The sequence below is a fragment of the Triticum dicoccoides genome, chromosome 6A (assembly GCF_002162155.2).
Source record: "Triticum dicoccoides isolate Atlit2015 ecotype Zavitan chromosome 6A, WEW_v2.0, whole genome shotgun sequence".
Classification (NCBI taxonomy): domain Eukaryota; kingdom Viridiplantae; phylum Streptophyta; class Magnoliopsida; order Poales; family Poaceae; genus Triticum; species Triticum dicoccoides.
Window position 1 is genome coordinate 588,755,573 of NC_041390.1, and position 19,875 is coordinate 588,775,447.

Genomic DNA, 19,875 nt, shown 5'->3' on the forward strand with positions numbered 1-19,875 from the left:
CGATCGCCCTGCCTGCCCGCGCCCACGCCACGCCTGCGGCTGCCCCTGCCGCTGCCGCTCGCGCTCGTAGGCGGCCGCGCGCGCCCGCGCCCTGCCGCTGCCCGCGCGCGCCCAGCCGTGAGCTCGGCCACGCCTGCGCGCTCGCGCCACCAAGCCCGCGCTCGCCTCGCCTCGCCCCGCCGCCCGTCGCCCACCACCATGCCCGCAGCCGCGCCCCGCCGCCCGTTGCCCCGTCGTGGCCGCGTGGAGGTGGCCGCCGGCTACAAAAGAAGAGAGAGGGAGAGAGAGAAAAAGGAGAGAGAAGGACGGGTGGGTGGGCAGCCGGGCCCATCTAGTTCTAATGACAGGTGGGCCGGGGGTCACATGCAAAGGGACAGGGGCGGACGAGGACCACGCAGAAAACGTCTGGGCGTGTTTGTTTCAGACCCAAAACCAGAACGAGTTTGCTCTGAGAATGGGTCGAGGCGGACAAGAAACAGACTTTTTTTAGGATGGGGCCGCGCGTTGGGACGTCTCGTATGTCCGTTTTACCTCAAACAGACGGCCCCGGACGATTTGGGGTCATGCGGTGGAGTTGGCCTAAGGCCAATTCCAGCACGTGACCTATTTCTACCTTAAATCGTTCGTTTGTGTCCGTTTGGGGGTAAAACGGACAAACCGAACGACCCAACGCATGGGAGCATACGGACGTTTCGTCCGGTTTGTGTCCGCTTTTGTTCCATTTCAAGACCAAAGTTGCTCTCGGTTTGTGGCCAAAGCGGACAGAAAGCGGACGTCTTCGCGTCCTCGTCGTCTGTCTGTGTCCGCCTCGACCCCACCAGTCACTCTCTCCTTTTCTGTACTTGACCCACCATACGGACAAAATCCGGACAAAATGGGTATAGATTTAAGATAGCAGCGTTAGACGTAGCGAGTTTGTGCGTTTGTTCTTTCTATTTTTACCCTATTCATACAAAATCCTGACAAAATAGGTATACATTTAGAGTTGTGCGGTGGAGTCGGCATACGTGAATCAAACTGCCCAACTCAATCTTTTGCTGGGCATCGTTGCAGCGTGCAAAGATTTCTCCTGTACTACATCGAGAGGCATCCATAGGCACATGTTGGCGTGCCCTCCCGCCTGTGGTGAATGCCCGATGCGTTGTCCCATCGTAGCTGCGGACGCACTTGGGCTAGGGCCAGTGTAGCGTACTAGACCTAGCATAGTAATCGAGTGTTCCGCACACGGGCACATCAGCTTCCTACTTCATGCAGAGCTGCACATCACGATGGAGCAGATGGGATGGGAGCGTGGGAGCGCAGGCCCGGCGATACGATATCTTGCTTTTAATTTTTGCACGGGGAAGGAGGAAAACACGCTCGCTCTCCCCGGCCGTTCTTGGAAGTTGGAGCCCAACCCTGCAACGCGCTCCCTCTCTCATCCATGCGAGCCGTCTTCTTCTCCTCTCCTTGCCAAGCCTAGCCTAGCTCATCCCACTCCTCTCCTCGCCACTAAGCCACACGCCGGGCGGTGCCCAGCTCCACGCAGCCGCATTCGTGGAGAAGATGGGCAAGCGGAGGGTTGAGAGGTCGCTTCCCACGGAGAAGACGGCGGACGCGCTCCGGTTCCCACGCGCTCCGGTTCCCACGCGCTCGCGCCGCCGCCCTCTCGGTCTCCGGCCGCCGTTCAGCCGCCCGCAGAGGGCGGCGATGGCAGGTTGTCGGCGGACGTGTCCGCCGTCGAGCCTGCCGGGAGGCGAACACGGTCCAAATCCAACCCGCGCCTACCTCCTCCACCGACGGCGCAGAAGAAGGTTTCCTGGGCGGTAATCTCTATCCAACTTGTTTCACGCAAAAAAATAAATCTCTATCCAACTTGTTATGCATTTAGGGTCCCTTTGGTTTACAACTTGTTATGCCTTTAGGGCCCCTGGGTTCAAAGGAAAATTGCCTCCATTTTTCATTCGCCCCAGTCCTTTGAACCAAATGCGTGAATATTTTTTTAACGAACTAGCAAGAGCCCTGCTTTGCATTAAGAAGATAGAGTACAATGTCCGTTACAGCAAGAAAAGAATGGTTAAGAAGTAAGAACAGCTGTTGGACCTCGCAACACTCATATGTAAATGGTTACAACACTATATCCTAGTATTGGCCTCTTGGAACAAGCCAATATCAGCTTTGGCCTTGTTTGCCACCCTGCTAGCCGTGGCGTTCTAGTTCTCAGAAGTTCTGGCGTTTCTTTCCTTCCATATGTGCCATGCGACATTGCCGTAGTCACCCGCGTCCTGCCAGCTTGGTTCGATGCTCTTCCTTTTAATCGATTCCACCACCTGTTGATTGATGTTGCAGAACGCGCAATTCTCACCATCGGTGCATGTGCATCAGCAATGCATTGCTAGACATCTTCTGCAAAAGGGCAGTGGAGGCCTGGAGAGTGATGCGGGCTGTTGTCTCAAGGGTCTGATCGCATAGCGTGCAATTGTCAACAGCGGGGCAGCCCCTGCATCTTAGTCTGTTCAACGTCCAATTGCGATTCTGCAGGAGCAGCCACATATAGAGTTTCTTGGTTGGTTCAACCTTTGCTCACCAAATTTGATCAAGTCTCGGTTGTGGAATCCGGGGTGAGAAACTAAAAATGGTAAGCTGAGGTGACCGAGTAAGATCCATCACATGTTAAGTTCCACTCTGATGCAGTTGTTTTCTGTCGTAAGCTGAGCATTTTGAATAAGTTCCCAGAGTTGTATGGACTGATCAATTTCCTGTGGATGCAATACATTGCAATCCTTTCATCCATCTCCCATAAGCCAAGGCCTCTTTAACTGCTAGATTTTTCCGGCATGCTAAACGAAACGCACTGGGCGCTAACTCCTTTGGGGCCTGACTAAACATCCACTTCTCTGTCAAGAATCGAGCGACCGACCTGTCACCAAGAGTGATAGTGGCGCAGGCCGCAAACATCTGCTTACCAGTCATGTTGCAAGGTCCAGGAGTCCCTTTCCATGGTTTGTTTTCGTCCTACCACTTGTTCGACAGCCATCTTAACCTCAACGATCTTCCAAAACACCCAGTTTCCTTTATACCCAATCCTCCATTTTGTTTGGGAGCACATACTTCTCTCCAGATTTTTTAGGGGGTTACCAAGCATTTCCCTCCATGTCCCTCTTCATCAGGGTTCCACAAAAAAGATCCTTCTAATCTTATTTAGTCTCTTCTCAACCCAGGCATTTGCAGCGAAAATCGTGAGGAAGTATGTTGCCATAGCAGTTATCACCGAGTTGATGAGTAGCAGCCTGCCTGGCCTTGTGATCATCTTCCCTTTGCAAGGATTCAACCTTGCAGGTGGTTTGTCAAGCATAGGCTCATCATAAGAAAATTTCCTATTCCTACAATTTTCCTCCACTTTTCCTATGAACCAAAGGAGCCCTTACTTTGATTTTTCAAGATATTTCTTATACTCCTAAATGGTCATATACATTCTTCGACACTTATATTTGTTTAACCAACCCAAACTGCCATGCGTTGAGCACTCAAGTAACCATGTACGACCTTTTCTCTTCACATGTAAATATACAAGCAAGTTTCATATTTATTCTAAAGAAAGTGTTTTATTTGGAGTTTCAGACACCAGTAGCTGATACAAGCAAAGAAGGCAGTAAGCAAAGAGCAGTTCCGAACGCCAAGATGAGGACAAGGACGCAACCACCCAGGAGAGGAGAAGGAGCCGCAGGTCTTATCACCTCTAACTAGTACCGTATAATGCTTTGAGTTACTACAGAGTTGAATCACATTTCAAATAAAAAACAAATAATTAAAGAGAGCTGAATCACACTTCATGTAGTTCTTTAATAGAACCAGATAAATAACATGTCATTTTCTTTTGAGGAATCTGAAATCTACTCGCTGTTTGTTACTGCCCAATATATACATATAGTGCCAAAAAAGGTATAAATTACTGTCATCTGATTTGAACTAGAGAGTGACCTGCATTTGCGTGGATAAATTTTAGTGAATATCTATTGCTCCTAATATAGGCATCGTCTCAAATACACCACCTGGACCAATGTTTCTTATGTGTACATGTTTGTGTAATATTATTGAAAATAGTACTATGAAAACAAACCATTAACGGGATATTCGTTGATGTAACCAAGCTAAAGCTTTAACATATTGATTGTCATTGTTAGAGATGTTAACAGTATGCTTGATAGTCTATAGGTAATTAGAAACCAAAGGAGTAACATGTTGAGACAACACGTTAAAAAATCCTTTTACATTAAAGAATTAAAATCTAAACACGATTGTCTCACATATTAAACTTTGTGCTCTCTTCGTTCACCGCCACAACATTTTCTGCATCGCAATTACTTTGAGTTGTTAGTGTAGTGCCTTGCATTTACACCCATCCTATCCCATCCGTCCTCAATTTTTTAAAGGGCTCTCTTCTACATTGCTCTCATCATAGCTTGTCTTTTCTGATTATGCATATAGTTTTCATCTAGTAATATAGTACAACTAACATGGCTTATCACATACTACCTCCGTTTGGGTTTATTAGTCCCCTTTGTGTTTTGTGTTAAATTTTGACCGTAGATTTGGCCAGCAAGATATAAGTTGTATGTCACAAAACTTATATTGTTGGATTCATATTTGAAAGAGGTTTTCAATGATACTATTTCTATGGTATATAGCTTAGTTTTTGATAGTTAAATCAAAGGTCAAAGTTTAACTTAAAATACGAGGAGGACTAATAAACCAGGATGGAGGTAGTATTTGATACGATGTCTTACTTTGAATTTTTACTCTTACATGATGTAACCATTATTTGGAATTAATAACATTTGCCATGATGGCTTTTCACTAGAGAAACATTTATGGTTGTTGCTGCAACGTATTGTGTGCTGCTTCCTTCATGTACAATACACTCACTCACCCACACATCATAGTGGAATCAATCTTTCCTTTTTCTCAATTTAGCACCTTTTCAATTATTTTTCATTTCAATCTACTTCAGATATTTCTTAATATAAGAAATACAATTTCCGACGTCAAAAAAAGAAAACCGTCAAAACTCTACTCTCTTCCACAATCCCATCTAGCTCGATCTTGTTGACACATATGGTACATCTTCTCTATGTTCCGTTGACGAAAACAACCAATGAATGCTGATAAATCTGCCGGATGTTACATTGACATGGTTTATCCATCGTTATATACTGCAGGTTATCAAAAATACATAAAATTCCTAAATTTACTTGAAATTTGATCTGCATTCCAGCTCTGCTTCAGTTAAAAAGTTGCTTAAATATTCTTATCTCTTATATTAGCAGTGTGTACATATTTGTTATTCTATTAAATTAGTCTAGTTAGGGCCGTGGACATAAACCATGTACATCTTTCTCCCCCACTAGAAGTACTACCTCCGTCCCACAATATAAGAACGTTTTTTTACACTACACTAGTGTCAAAAATGCTCTTATATTATGGGACAGAGGGAGTAATATATAAATGTAAAAAATCATTGGGTCTTAGATTGTGCTTCCACCTTAGATTGTTTTTAATGACTTGCATTTATCCGTGAAATTCTAGCCTTAAAAAGAATGCCAATTTTTTATCCTTTGAAAGTCCGCCAACTTAGATGCCCATTTTTCTGTCAACTTTAGCTACTTTTTATATTACTTGGTATAAATAAATTGCATGACTTTTCTTACATATGTGGAGTCCTCAAGTAAAGTTTCTTTGCAGGCGAGGCAAGCAATGCGTCGGTGATCCCTCCTGGAAATTTTGATCTAGAAAGGCAACCTCGCATGCAACCTACTCATTCCGAGGTACTTTTGTTTCATAAACATTCTTCTGTGCAAGCTTCTAGGCTGAAATTTTCGTCGCTGGTAATATCTTACATATCAGTTAAAAAAGTAGTAATGTCTTACATATTGCTTGCTGCACCTCTCCTAGTAGGAAACACCAACTAATTTTTGCGTTGCTGAGTTTTGTGTCTTCAGCAACAGCCAGATGGTACAAGGGGTCAGCGGTATCCGAACAAAGGCGAGGTGCAAAAGGAAGCTCAAAGGAGAAGCAAGAGACAAGAACCGAGTGGAAGGGAAAACCTGAGCAGAGGTATTTTTCCTTCCGGACCTTGCGGTATGCACATCTTACGGAAGAATGCTGAATTAACTGATGATCTTCTCTATTTTCATTGTTAGCACTTGTTCCTGCACCGGTGAGAAAAAGCACGAGAAGAAAGTCAAGGCCTTTGCAGTGGTGGCTTGGTGAAAGGTTTCTGTATAACAGTAAGTATGGCGAATTTATTGTTTGTTCTCTTGCAGTTTCACTTTTATGTAGGGTGCTGATAGAAATTTGTGCTCTGAAATGAGGTCTAATGGCTAATAATGGTATTATTGACACTGTCCCTGCTCTTAGAGTACAAAAAATGCAATTCGGCCTTGTTTGGTTCGTAAGGAAAGTGCACATACGAACAGGAAATTTTTCCTTTAGCAGCATTATTCATTCATTTGGTTCAAACAAATAGAGCAAAGGAAAACTGAAGGAATTCTTTTCTCGGATCTCACTTCCAAAAGGAAAAACACAGGACTTTTACATTCGGCTTGTCCCTCATTTTAGAATTCCTACACACAAAGAGGCATCCTAACTATACTTCCTTTTCATGTAACTTGTGCAGATTGGCTACCCGGCGCAATAGGCATTAAATCATATTCTCACGGTGAAGATGGCAAGGTTGCACTGAGAGTGGAATCCTTCCTGCCCAAAAAATATTCAGATCTTGTAGCGAAAGTCGGGATGTACTGAGGTTCTTGGATATGTTTCTGTCGTGACGCTTATATCTATCCTTTTGTGGCATTTGCGATCTTTATCTTAGCCACGCAACAACTTCTGAGATTGATGATGCCATCTATATTTGAACTTGTATCCTGTATTTTCAGAACTTATCGGGCACAGTTGTGCATGTGGGATGAGGCAGATATCTCTCTCCATTGATTGTTTCAACTTTTAAATTTTAAGTCCTTGCATGGCAGTCACATGTTGATGTTCAGGTGCAAAAAAAGGTCATGTCGTCAACAAGGGCCAAGGTTGCCTTGCCTACAAAAGAAGGCCCGTTTATTTCTGGTGGCATCTTTTCAGAAGGAAGAAGTTTCTATCTCCCACCTCTCTATAGCAACCAACAAAACGGTAATTGCCTTTGGCTCCTAGGTGCATATGCACCCATTGTCGAAATCCAAATTCCGAGAAGTTAAAAAATTCGAAACAAAAATCCCGCGTGTATATCCGGACATTTTATGTGCGTTCACAAGGTTTCAGTGAAAAACGACGTTTTTTGTGGCTTGTGTAAAAAAGATAAAGAAATGCCTCGTGAATAGTTAGAATGAAGCATCAGAAATTGTCTTTTTTACACAAGCCACAAAAAACGTCGTTTTTCACCGAAACCTTGTGAACGCACATAAAATGTCCGGATATACACGCGGGATTTTTGTTTCGAATTTTTCAACTTCTAAGAATTTGGATTTCGACAATGGGTGCATATGCACCTAGGAGCCAAAACGCCACTCTCCCAACAAAACAGTTTTATTGAAAAGGAACCAACAAAATCATATACATAAACCTCTTGTTTTGTTCTTTTACAAGAAAGTTCAGAGCTAGCACTGGGTGATTGGAGCTCCTGTTATGTATGGTGTCGTCAATTGCCAACCAAGCATCTAGGAAACTGAGGTCACAAATTTCATCCAGCTTTCGATTCTTCTGTTTTTTCAAGATGTCAACACGATATTCTGCAACCAAAACAGAGCAAGTTGGACCAAAAAACACACTTTTAGGGAATTTTAGCACATAACACAGACTCCGGGCTAATAAATGAGAAACCCAGCAACTAGTAGTTTAACAAGAAATCTGACAAGTGGGGTCACCTCATTAACTAGAATGATGGTTCGAGTTGAGCTGGCCGTGTCTCCAAATTGATGAAATATATAATATTATTTTGTCATATATGTGGAGTTTTTTAGCTAGCCGGAAAATTTCAAAAACATCTTGTAAATCAAATTAACTGTTCTAGGATAATTCACGTCATTTTCCCCGACATTTAGAAGATCCAAATGTTTTTCCAAATTTGGACTGCACATTTTTTGTACAAAATTATAGTAAATCGGGACCGGCTAGTGGTCAATTGACTGAAAAAAAGTTGGATCAGTTGACGTACCACAAATTTGTTTCAGTCAATTTGCTAGATCACTAGTACGTGCTTAGGGCGTACACACATACAGCCAACCGAACAAGGACAAAGCATGGCCTTGGCCATCTAACGAGAGCATTGGCAGGCAAGGCAAGGCTGGCCCAGACACAATAGATTAGTTCTGCTCTCTGTGTGTACGCTATAATGTACATGCGTCTGCTATAGGGAGCTAGAGCTTTTAATTTCATGTCGCACTAGATATTAATTTAAACTAAAATTATTGAAATACCCACTCACAAAGAAAATACCATATTAAAATTAGCCAATTGTTAGGGTAATTCACATTTTACTATGGATATTCTAAGAATACTTAGAATATCATAGTTTTTTAATAACCATGGTATAAATTACTATGAGTTGTTAGCCTAATAACCAAATGAAGAAAAATGATCAGCTGCCTGAAATTCTAATGTTTGTGCTAGTGTCACATTAAAGAATAAATAAAAAATAAAGTTTTCCAAGAGAGAATGAATTAGTGGCTTTGATATTACTCTTTAGGACTGTGATATTTGGCACACGTGTGCCATATAAGCAAAACTGTCACACCTCTACTTCTTTCATTTTAAAGTACCACACGATCCCCGTCCTTTGACCTCGCCTCCTCTCAAATGACCCCGGAGGCTCGTCCAAGAAACATGTTTCTCCCGCACATCTCGCGCGCCCACCCCTGAGAAAACTGTCGCTTCTTCACATCTACCACATGATTTCTCCTCAGGACAAAGTTACCATGATATTCATATGCAAGTTATCAGGCCTGTGTTGCGTAACTTACCATACTATTTACATAGAACGTACCAGGTACTATGCTTCAACAACTACACCCCTTCAAAGTCACCACTGTATTTTATACACAAGTTAGAAGGTTTTCGATGTGTAAAATAACGTGGTACTTACACATAAGTTATCAGGGTATATGTACATCAATCTCCCCCTGGTCAAAGTTATCATGGTGGATTGTACATGAGTTACCGGGTCTACAATTCGTATATTATCATGTTAGTTGCACCTAAAAACCTGCGTGTGTTTCGGTAGCATTTTCCATATGTCAAAAATTACCACGATGTTTTTGCGTAACTTATCACGCCTATAGCACGTGTGCCCCTCGTGACACTAAACATTATGTCACTTTCTCGTGGCACACCATGTGTTGTGTTCATCCAAGAGGCCCACGCGCGAGGCGAGTGTATGTCTTTAACAACTTATTTTCCTTTGGTAAAAAACAGTTACCATCATGTTTATATTGCAAGTTATCAGTTATGCGGTGCTTATATTATCATGTTATTTACACGAAAATTATTGGGGATGTTTTGAACAACTTTTTCCTAGGAGAAAAAGTTATCATGGTGATTCTAGGTAACTTATCAAGCCCGTAGTGCTTAAAATATCATGCTATTTACACAAAATTTATCAGGTGTATGTTTCAGCAAATTCTCCCCCACGGGTCAGAAACTTATCATGGTGTTTAGTTATCGCAGTGCATATATTTTCATGCTATTTACACATAAAAATGCCAGGGGAGGGAGGTACTACCGTGCTATTTACACAGAAGATATCGGAGTATCTTTTCAAAAAAAAATCCCTACGGTCAAAGTTACCATGGTGTTTCTACCTCAGTTATCAGATATGCGCTACGTATATTACCATCTATTTACACATAAATTATCGGGTATCTTTTCACATTTATCTTCCCCAATGGTTAAAGTTACCACGATGTTTGTATCTAAATTATCAAGTCTATAGCGTGAATGTTATCGTGCTATTTACAGAAATTACCGGGGGCGGGTTCAACAAATTTATTCCCAATGATCAAAGTTACCACGATGCTTGAAACAAAAAAAAATCAGTGCTAACATATTAAAGGCAAAAACATGTCAAAAACAGTATTTCCCTTAGCTTGTTCAACAATCAGTGTCATAGGTGAGGTGGTTAGTTCCCTTTGTTGATTACCTGCAGACCAGAGAACAAATCCTAGTCCAAGCATTATTTTTGTCTGAAAATTGGGAAGTCGCGTGGGGCCATAATTGACGATTATGAAAATTAGGAAGTCACGAGCGGGTGTGCCCACGGGAAAGGAAGGAGATCAGGAGGCGTGCAGGAAAGGAAAGAAATCGGGAGGGAGGTCGGGGAGGACGTGCAGGAAAGGAAGGAGATCGGGAGGCGTGTGACAGTTTCGCAATCTGGCACACGGTTGCATATACATATTTCATACTCTTTAAGAAACAAGTAAATAAAAAAATTGAAATAACTACTGACAAAATTTCCACAAATTTAAACATGACTAGTAATATTTTATAATATATGGAATAATAAGCATATACTAGTGTAATTTCGTCAAAAAAAGTTTCCTACAAGTACTCAATTAGTGGAATTGGAATTAACCTTTCTTCTAAAGAAAGAACAATAAAATAAGAATGACAAAATTTGCACATAATTTACACAGAAATTGCGCTTTTTATAGAAGCAAGAATAAATATATAATAGTGGAATTTCATAAAAAGGAATTTTCTAAAAAGGAATACATTAGTGACATTCATATTACCCTTAAAAATAAAGAATGAAAAAACAACTAAAACTAAAATAAGATAATGAAGTTTCCTAAGGAAGAATGAATTAGTGGCACTGGTATTAACCTTTAGGAAGAAATATAAGAATTTTTTTTTAATAAAAAGACAAAATTTTCATACAATTTACACATCAGTTACACTTTTTATAATGTGCGAGAATAATCATATAATAGTGGAATCTTAGAAAAATATGAAGTTTCCTTAGAAGATGTGAATTTGGTGGCATTGGAATTACACTTAAAAATAAATAAAATGAAACAATAATAATAATGGAGTTTCTATGGAAGAATAAATTAGTGACACCGGTATTTCCCTTTAAGAAGAAAATAATAGAAATAATGACCAGTAACAAAATTTGCACACAATTTACAAAGTACTTATATTTTTTTTCTAATATGCAAGCCTAACATAGTGGAATTTCGAAACAACGAAGTTTCCTACGAATAAAATAATTTAATGGCATTTGTATTGCCCTTAAAGAAGAAGAAAAATGAAACAAAAACAAAAAAAGCAAAAGCAAAAACAAAATAATGATGTTTTCTAAGAAAAAAATTGAAATTTGTGGCATTGGAATTTCCCTTTCAGAAGAAATAAATAAAAACAAACAATGATAATAGTTGCACACAATTTACACAAACATTACACTTTTCGATATGCAAGTGTAAGCATATATTAGTCAAATTTAAAAGAAATGATGTTTCCTAACAAGGAATGAATTTATTGGCATTGATATTATCTATAAAGAAGAAAGAAAATGAAACAAAACTAAAGCACAAACAAAAAAAATTAAATTTTCTAAGAAGGATGAATTAGTGGCATATTACCCTTTAAGAAGATAGAAAAGAGAAAACAAATAATGAAATTTTTTGCATGCAAGAATGAGCATATAATGGTGGAATTTCGGAAGAAAAAAGGTTTCCTAAGAAGGAATGGTTTTTTTAGTGGAAGGAAGTAATGAATTACTGACATTAGTATTAACATTAAAGAAGATAGAAAATGAAAACTAAAATATAATAACAAATTAGCAATAATGAACTTTTTTCTTTGAAGAAGATGGGAAATGAAAAAAAATTGCACACATCTTTGCACTTATTTACCATGTAAGAAATAAACATATAGTCGTGCAACTTCCACACTCTAATTTAATTTATATGCATTTCATATTATCTTTGTGTGTATACATTTTGCACTCATCCAACATCTAAAAAAGACCCAGAAATAGAAAAGAAAAAGGCATAAAATCAGTAGAAAGAATAGGAAGCATCAACGGCCCATAAAAACATGAAATGGGCTTCCGCACAGTAAGCAATCGACTGACCCCAAAAAATGGCCGGTCAAAAATTTCGGCCCAAAACATGATAGCAGACACAACAGAAAAAAAATGGCTTAAAATTGACTAACCCAAATTCGTTTTTCAGGCGACTTACGTATAGCTAAAGTCTAGTAAATCAACTTGCCATGCGTAGTTAATGACATGTGAGCCCCCTCATTTAGATTTCTTGTCGAACATCTAATCATTGTTCTGCTAAAACAACTCCTACACATTGCTATTGCAGGTCTTCTGTTGCGCATTAGCCCTAGAGTTCGGGCTATGTTTTAAAATCCTCTGAAAATGTAGTTTTTTTACACTAGCTCCTGAAGGTGTATTTTGTTGCTATTTTCTTGCCCAAGAATGATCGTTCTCGGGAGAGTTAGTTCCAAACTGACGAACCGATGAGCTGATCATGCAAGAGCAGCTGTTTGTTAGGAGTTGAGGCATGTGAGGGTAATTATACAAGCGTAATTAAGCTGACCATGCCCTTCTTGTTCGGTTCTTTCTATCATAGTTGTAGCTTGATTGTTGGTTACGTTCATCATCGTTTATGCAGTGAGCAAAAGATTCCAAATGTACTCTTTATGTGAATAACAAGCCTCAATAAGATTTCGGTATGGGACATGCACAACAATAGCTTGGCAGCTCATAGATTACACCTTATTGTTACCAATCCTTACATCATGCACTACTAGGAAAATGCCTACTAATGGCGCACCTAATTTGGCCGTTAATGGCGCATTAGTGGTGCGCCATTAGTGCCACGCCATTAATATATTTTACTAATGGCGCACCACAGGTGCGCCATTAGTATCTGGTATACTAATGGCGCACCTCAGATGCGCCATTAGTATATACAACAGTGCGCCATTAGTATGCCTCCCAGGGGGCCATGTATACCCAGGTGCTTTGGCATACTAATGGCGCACAGCAACAAGATGCGCCATTAGTAACTTCGGTATATTAATGGCGCACTGTTTAATGATGCGACATTAGTATCCTTTGGCATACTAATGGCGCACTGTGATGTGATGCATCATTAGTATGAATATTAAGTTTTTTTTATTTTTTTATTTTTCTGTTTTTTGCACAGGTTACAAAATGTATAATTGGACAAAATATAGACAACACACATCAACAACAGATTCATCGAATACAATAGAAGATTAGTCTCTGAATACAATTCATCATATTAGTCTCCGAATACAATTCATCATATTAGTCTTCGAATTGAAAAGACGGAACAAAGATAGAATATTATATTACAAGTCTCGAGACCGCGAGTAGCGAGTTTGTCTTCACATTACAAGTCGATATCGATCATCTAAACTACCATCACATAGAAGAGAGCTGCGGTCATCACGATGAGCATCATCACGATGAAACTCGTCTTCATCCGGTTCCTCCAATGCTCCCTCCCTCGTATCTAGAAAAAGTCCTAAACTAAACCTATACTAAACTATCTAGTTCTTCATCTTCTGCTTCTTTCTTCTAGTTCATCAACCTGCAAAACAAGAAACAACAAACATGAAAAACTTGATCAAGGTTTAAATGTACCATTCCCCTTAGCAAAATGCCTTTGCTGTAGGAGCTAGCACTTACGAGTTTGGAAACATTAGTCAAACCCCAATCAGATTAAGTTGATCAAAGAAACAGTAGAAGAGAGCCAACACTGCATAAATGGAGCCAATAACCCAAAAGACAGAAGTAGAGCCAGCAAAGTATAGATCAAAGCCAAACCCAAAGATCAACTCAAACTAGAACTAACTCCATGATTAGGGGATCCCTCAATTAAGCTTGGGTTAGTTTTCAGATGAAATCCAACAAACCCACTACTAATCAACTAGCCCAGAGGTAGGGTTTGAAGTAGGGATTGTCCTCAGGCAGCCTAGTAGTGCTAGGACTATTGCATCATTGGATCAAGTAGTGCAACATCTTTAAGTAACGATGAGAGCCTCAGGACACCATCATTGGCATGGCAAGATTAAGGAGCACCTGTTCTTATCAGTGAGAGTAGGAGAGAAAGAAAGAAAGTGAAGAGACCAGTGCAGCATCTGTTCAAATCAGATTTAAGAGAGAGGGAATTGGCAAGGAAATATATAGTCCATAACCTGCAAGAAGAAATAGGCCATTGATAGCACATTTACTAAACATCTGCTATAAGCAGAACACATACACCCACTTACACATGGGTACTATTCTGTATATAGGTACACAAGCACAACACATGCACCTGGTATAGATAGGAGTATAAGCATGCATCTAAATTATCTGAAACATATGAAATAGCTAATGCAAAGAAAGAATTATCACTACATGCAACCGTCAGGACTATGTCCTGTACAATATACAACTAAACCACCAGTAGATGACGTACTAAACCATACAAGAAATACCAATACATGGTATTTAGATAAAGACTAGTATATATCAAACACAGATACCAGCTTGAAAGAGAAACTATAATTTTATACCACTACAGGAGCAAATCATGAAGTACACAGAGTAATTGCAGTAAAGAGATGAATCAGTATATGTTGATCAATAAGAGAGTTACAGCTATATACAAATGAAGGACTATATCCTTTATAAGATAACAAAGAAACAGTAGCACTTATGCATATGAACAAACAGAACCAGCAGCCAACCAATAAAGAAACTAGCATGTGCTATATGACAGGAACAATAACATCTATAGGACCAAGATAATTGAAATGATAGGCCAACATTAGGGTCATGCAATCATTCGATCCCATCATTGCAGCACTAGTTGAGCAACGAATCAAATATAACAGTAGTTCCATTGGTTCAACCAACAAGTTAACAAAAGTTTACTTCCCACTACTAATTTTGCAACTCATGATAATAAAGAAAACAGAGCACAAATAAATAGGAATGATCCATCCATCCATCCCCTAACTAATGTATTAATCCATCCATCCATGACCTAACTAATGTTGTTGTATCTCTAGACTAAGTGCAGCAACACAAGAAGGACTAAAACTACATAGCACATGTGTACGTAACTACTATACTCATCCATGGCAAATTGTACCAAACCATCCATACATAGCCAGATTGCAATGGAGTGGATTTAACACAAGACATGAAAAATTGATGAGCCAAATGATTTTTAGTATTACTAACTTGAAAGGAAGCTCACTGTTTCCATCTTCTATCTATCCATGATTTTATTTTTCTAAAGCAAGCATCAAAAAGCACAATGACAATCGAATTTCACACAAAAACTGAACCAATACTTGCTGTTATGTAGTGTCCATGACAATTGCAATTCATGTCCACTCCAGATCAGATTTGCAAGGGCTAGAAAGAGAGGTTGTAGCTCACCATGTATGGGGGTAGGAGGTGGATGCAGGGGAGGGGTGGAGGGTGTCTTGCAGAAGAAGCTTCGCCATTAGAGCAACTTGCACAAAACAGAGGAAGGGGAGATGAATAAATCGTGGTGAGGAAAAGGGCCTTCCACATGATTAGATCGGGAAGAGAAACAACAACAAAAATACCAAAAAAATCCCTTCCATGGCGTGCTGTACTAGGAGCAGCTCCTCTCTCTCCACTAGGGTTTGGGGCGCTGGGAGGCTCCATGGTGTCGCTGCGTATTGGCGGACAAGGGAATCCATCTCCATGGCGGCGTCCCGCCCCACGGAGGTGCGCCCCTCCTGCCGTCGTCGTCGGCACGTCCATGGCGACCTGCAGAGAAGGAAGAGAAGATGAGGTGAGGTGAGGAGGAGATGGTGGGCGAAGAAGGAGGGGGAGGGGCTTACCAGTGCTGGATCCGGTCACCTATGGCCTCGCCGTGGCCTGCCATGGCGGATCCCGACGAACAAAAGGGGATGCAAAACCCTAGCCAGTGGGGGAGCCGCGGATCTGCATGGAGGTAAGCCAGATGCGGACCAAGGGGATCTCGCCGGCGTGCTGCGCGCGGCCGGAGCTCGCCGGAACCGGGCGGCGTGGGTGGCGACGGCGGCGAGGGAGAGAGTGGTTCGGGGGGAAGAGAGGAGGCACCGAGGGTTTGGGTGGGTTTGAGCGAGAGAGAGAGAGAGAGAGAGTGTGTGTGTGTGTGTGTGTGTTGGTGCGTTGGGTCGGATGGATGGATGTCCAAAATATCTTGTTGCTGCCCACTTATTAATGGCGCACCAACTCTAAATGCGCCATTAGTAATCCATGTTACTAATGGCGCACCTTCTGGTGGTGCGCCATTAGTAATTTTGCAAAAAAAAAAATACATACTAATGGCGCACTGTTCCACAGTGCGCCATTACTAGTTTAAACTAGTAATGGCGCACGGTCGAACAGTGCGCCATTAGTAGTTTTACAAAAAAAGGAATAAAAAATATAATAAAAAAAACATTAGTGGCGCACTTTCCGACAGGTGCGCCATTACTAGTTACAACTAGTAATGGCGCACTGTGTCTGGATGCGCCATTAGTATGTTTGGACAGGCGCACTAGTTCAAATTTTTTTTTGATACTAATGGCGCACCCTGGACCAGGTGCGCCATTAGTAGTTTCAGCTCTAATGGCGTATCAGAAAGTGGTGCGCCATTAGTATATACTAATGGCGCATCGCTTGTCTGGTGCGCCATTAGTGTCAATCCCATCTATAGCCTTTTTTCTAGTAGTGATGTGATCTGGTTCCATGTTCCAAGTTAATCAACAGAGCACAAACAACATGACACCATCTTAGTCATAGCCCGGAAGTGTAGCTCACTCCGGTGTCACCCAACCACGAGTCTCCCAAGATAAAATTCCTCACCGTGAACCGTGTGGCGTCCATCGTGGACAGTGACGTGTGCACTCCGGCCCACTTCACCCGCCCGCTTGTCCCCGCGCTAGGCCCACTGTTCCCATACTCCCCGTAGTACAACGTGTTGAGCGCGAACTGGCCTGACCACTCCAGCCACCCGGCTGCGGCGATCGAACGGTCGAGAGAGCTCTCCATCACGATGGTCCGCGAGTACTTCTTCCATGGACGACCCAGGTACACCTTTGTGTCGCCTAGGTCCGAGGCGGCGGCGATCCGACACTTGTGGATGGATATGCCGGTGTTCTGGTTCCGGTCAGTCCGCCCCTGGGCCGTGATCATGTCCTTCTGGCCGGACCGGCGCTTCCTGGGACGGATGTCACAGTTTTGGATGACCACCGCGGAGTTGCCGAAGATGAAGTCCACCGTGCCGGAGATGTTGTCCTCGGTGTAGAACTGGCGGTTGGAGTGCGTGTGGAGGGTGTCCTGGTATGCCTCGATGTCGCACTGGTACACGACGGAGAGGTCGCCGCCGACCCGCAGCGCCACCGCCTGGCTCTTGTCCGGCCCGGCCTCGTTGATGATGGTTAGGCCCTTTGCTATGAAGCCCGAGCCCATTGCAGCTGCCATGCACACACGACCACATTAAAAGCGTTAGCGAGCACCGGAAAAGATGCATGTGAGTGACATCGGCAATTGAAACATGAGTGCCCATCTTCTACTGATAGTGCAACATAGTACATATTGCGATGAGATGGATGATATAAAGTGGTGAAAAGTGTATGGATCTAGTGACCAAATGGAAGTATTGGCATGGGCAATATTTGATATTTGGGTTGCTTCTGCCTTTTATATTTGGAGGGTACAGGCGACTGTAGTGGCCAGCTGCTCCATTTTTGGGACTTTATCTTTTGCATGGATGCTGCCATGATGGTTGGGTACGTAATAATTTCTTCTTCAAGAACATAGCTAGGACAAGAAGAAAGTTGTGACCAAATTGAAGATGGGAAAAAGATGGAGTAATATATGTCGCTTTTGTAGCAGTTGTCCTTGATATCACGATGCGGCGTGCATGTGCATGCATGGGCTTTACTTTCGTACTACTACGTACCGACGGTGGCGGAGGCGTAGGTGGTGTAGCCGTCGGCGGCGCTCCTGTGGCCGACGATGACCGTCTTCCCCTTGCCGTCGCCCATCAGCATCACGTTCCTCTGCCTTCTCGAGATCCGCACGGTCTCCTCGTACCGCCCGGTCTTCACGTAGATCACCTTCCTGGCTGCTCCGGCGCCCGCCTTGGAGGAGCCCACCGGCGCCATTGCCGCTGCCGTGACCGCGGCGATCGCCTCGCCGATGCTACGGTGCGTCCCGCTGCCGTCCAGTGCCACCACGGCGTCCGGCGTCATGCCGCCAGCCGCGGACTCCAGGAGCTTCCTGTCGTGGTCGGAGACCCAGGACGGGAATGCCCGGTTCGACGGCGTCGACGACTGAGTGGGCGTGGCAGATGGTGGCGGCGTCGCGCTCCCGCCCTTGAGACTGGCGTGCAGCGCGAGCGCCGTGCCGATGAATTCCGCGAGCGCGCCGACCCTCTGGCGCACGCCCTCGCGCCCGGAGGAGGCCGGCACGGCGTCGAGGCTGTCGGCGCAGGTGTCCTGGTTCGTGAGCGCGGCGCTGAGCCACGTGGTCGCATCGTGCGCGGAGCCGGCGCCGAGCGCGTCGCCGAGCAGGCCGTGGCTGATGTCGAGCAGCTCGGCGCAGTCGTCCATGCCCGAGGGCGGCAGCACGGCCCTGCTCCGGCGCGAGGACGAGAGGTTGCGCGCCAACACGCGCGCCGACGCGGCCCGGGCCATGGCGAACTGCACGGAGGCCGCGAACGGGTCCTTGGCGGCCCGCGACGCCGACGAGGACAGCGCCATCCGGCACGCGCCCGGGTACGGCGTGGACGAGCAGATGGCGGTGACGTTCACGCCCGACGCCTCCGTCCACGAGACGTCCGCGGCATTGCCGCCGGCAACCTTGGAGGTCGTCTCATGTTGGTGTTGCTCTACGGCGGCAGCAACAGCTCCTAGTGTTGCCAGAGCCAGCACCACGGCGACGGCTTCTTGCGTCCGTCGGCGCCAGCTTGTCCCGCCGTGCATCCCCATTGTCGCCAGCAGTAAAGCGTTGTGGGTCGATAGGTGCATGGGCAGCGTACAAAGCATGAGCATGGATTTTTATAGGAGGAATGCTACACCTACGTAGCAGATCTATATCTATATCTATATCTATATATTACCTATACATATATCTATACCTACTCCTTCTGTTTCTTTTTAGTCTGCGTATAAGATTTGATCAAAGTCAAATTTTGTAAAATTTGACCAATTTTGTACGAAAAAATATTAATATCTACAATACTAAAGCTATATGATATGAAAATTAATTTCATGATGCATCTAACAATATTGATTTCATATTGTGAATCTTGATATTTATTTTTATAAATTTAGTCAAAGTTAACAAAGTTTGACTTTGACCAAATTTTATATACAGACTAAAAAAATGGAGAGAGTACCTATCAATAAAGCAAGATGCGTTTCTTCAATTTTTTCATCCGTTCATCATCTAAATGATTTTTCTCTATTCAAGGCGGTATTGGATATGTGTCCCTTCGTCTATTAGAAAAGAAAAGAACGTCAGAATTTCGTACATGGGCCGCCTGTAGTATGGCCCAGCAAAGCCATCCAGTTATTTTCATGCACATGCAGGTGGGAAAACACCCTATTTATCGCAACGAGCGTCACATAGTTGCAAATTCGCGCAGGGCGCACAAACGGGGCTGGACCATTTCCCTTTTTTGGTCTGTGTTGTGTTTCTATTTTTCTTTTTTCATTTCTTCCTCTTTTTCTTTCTTGTTTCTTTTTTATTTTTCCCTTTGAAGCTTATTTTTCTTTCTCCCTTTTTTCTTAAATTCAAAATTTTCAAAAAAGTTCATATTATCAGAAAAATTGAATGTTTTAAAAGGTTTGGAATTTTAAAATATA

The 19,875-nt window shown here is 43.0% G+C and overlaps 2 protein-coding genes across 2 annotated transcripts in view; one reads left to right on the forward strand and one right to left on the reverse strand.

Annotated features, from left to right (window-relative positions):
- Window positions 1–6,945, forward strand: part of LOC119316041 (translation initiation factor IF-2-like) — a 7,661-nt gene extending 716 nt beyond the window's left edge. The window contains exons 2-7 of the mRNA XM_037590438.1: window positions 1,588–1,805; window positions 3,601–3,706; window positions 5,722–5,804; window positions 5,979–6,093; window positions 6,180–6,266; window positions 6,656–6,945. Coding sequence (XP_037446335.1) covers window positions 1,588–1,805; window positions 3,601–3,706; window positions 5,722–5,804; window positions 5,979–6,093; window positions 6,180–6,266; window positions 6,656–6,783 — 737 coding nt within the window. The 3' untranslated portion in view covers window positions 6,784–6,945. The remainder of the gene's footprint in view (window positions 1–1,587; window positions 1,806–3,600; window positions 3,707–5,721; window positions 5,805–5,978; window positions 6,094–6,179; window positions 6,267–6,655) is intronic.
- A 9,795-nt stretch (window positions 6,946–16,740) lies between these two features.
- On the reverse strand, window positions 16,741–19,012 carry LOC119314372 (pectinesterase-like). The gene is made up of 2 exons (XM_037589091.1): window positions 17,967–19,012; window positions 16,741–17,478 (listed from the first exon to the last, which is right to left on the reverse strand). Exons 1-2 carry the CDS (start codon window positions 18,994–18,996, stop codon window positions 16,799–16,801), a joined length of 1,710 nt encoding a protein of 569 aa, XP_037444988.1. The 5' UTR covers window positions 18,997–19,012; the 3' UTR covers window positions 16,741–16,798.
- Window positions 19,013–19,875: the final 863 nt, after the last annotated feature.

What these genes read in the sequence shown, in the direction of transcription:
- LOC119314372 (XM_037589091.1), bottom strand. Translation starts at nt 18,996, where the DNA reads ATGGGGATGCACGGCGGGACAAGCTGGCGCCGACGGACGCAAGAAGCC. An exon ending in CTACGCCTCCGCCACCGTCG is followed by an intron (nt 17,479 to 17,966) that starts GTACGTAGTAGT and finishes TGTGCATGGCAG; the next exon opens with CTGCAATGGGCTCGGGCTTC.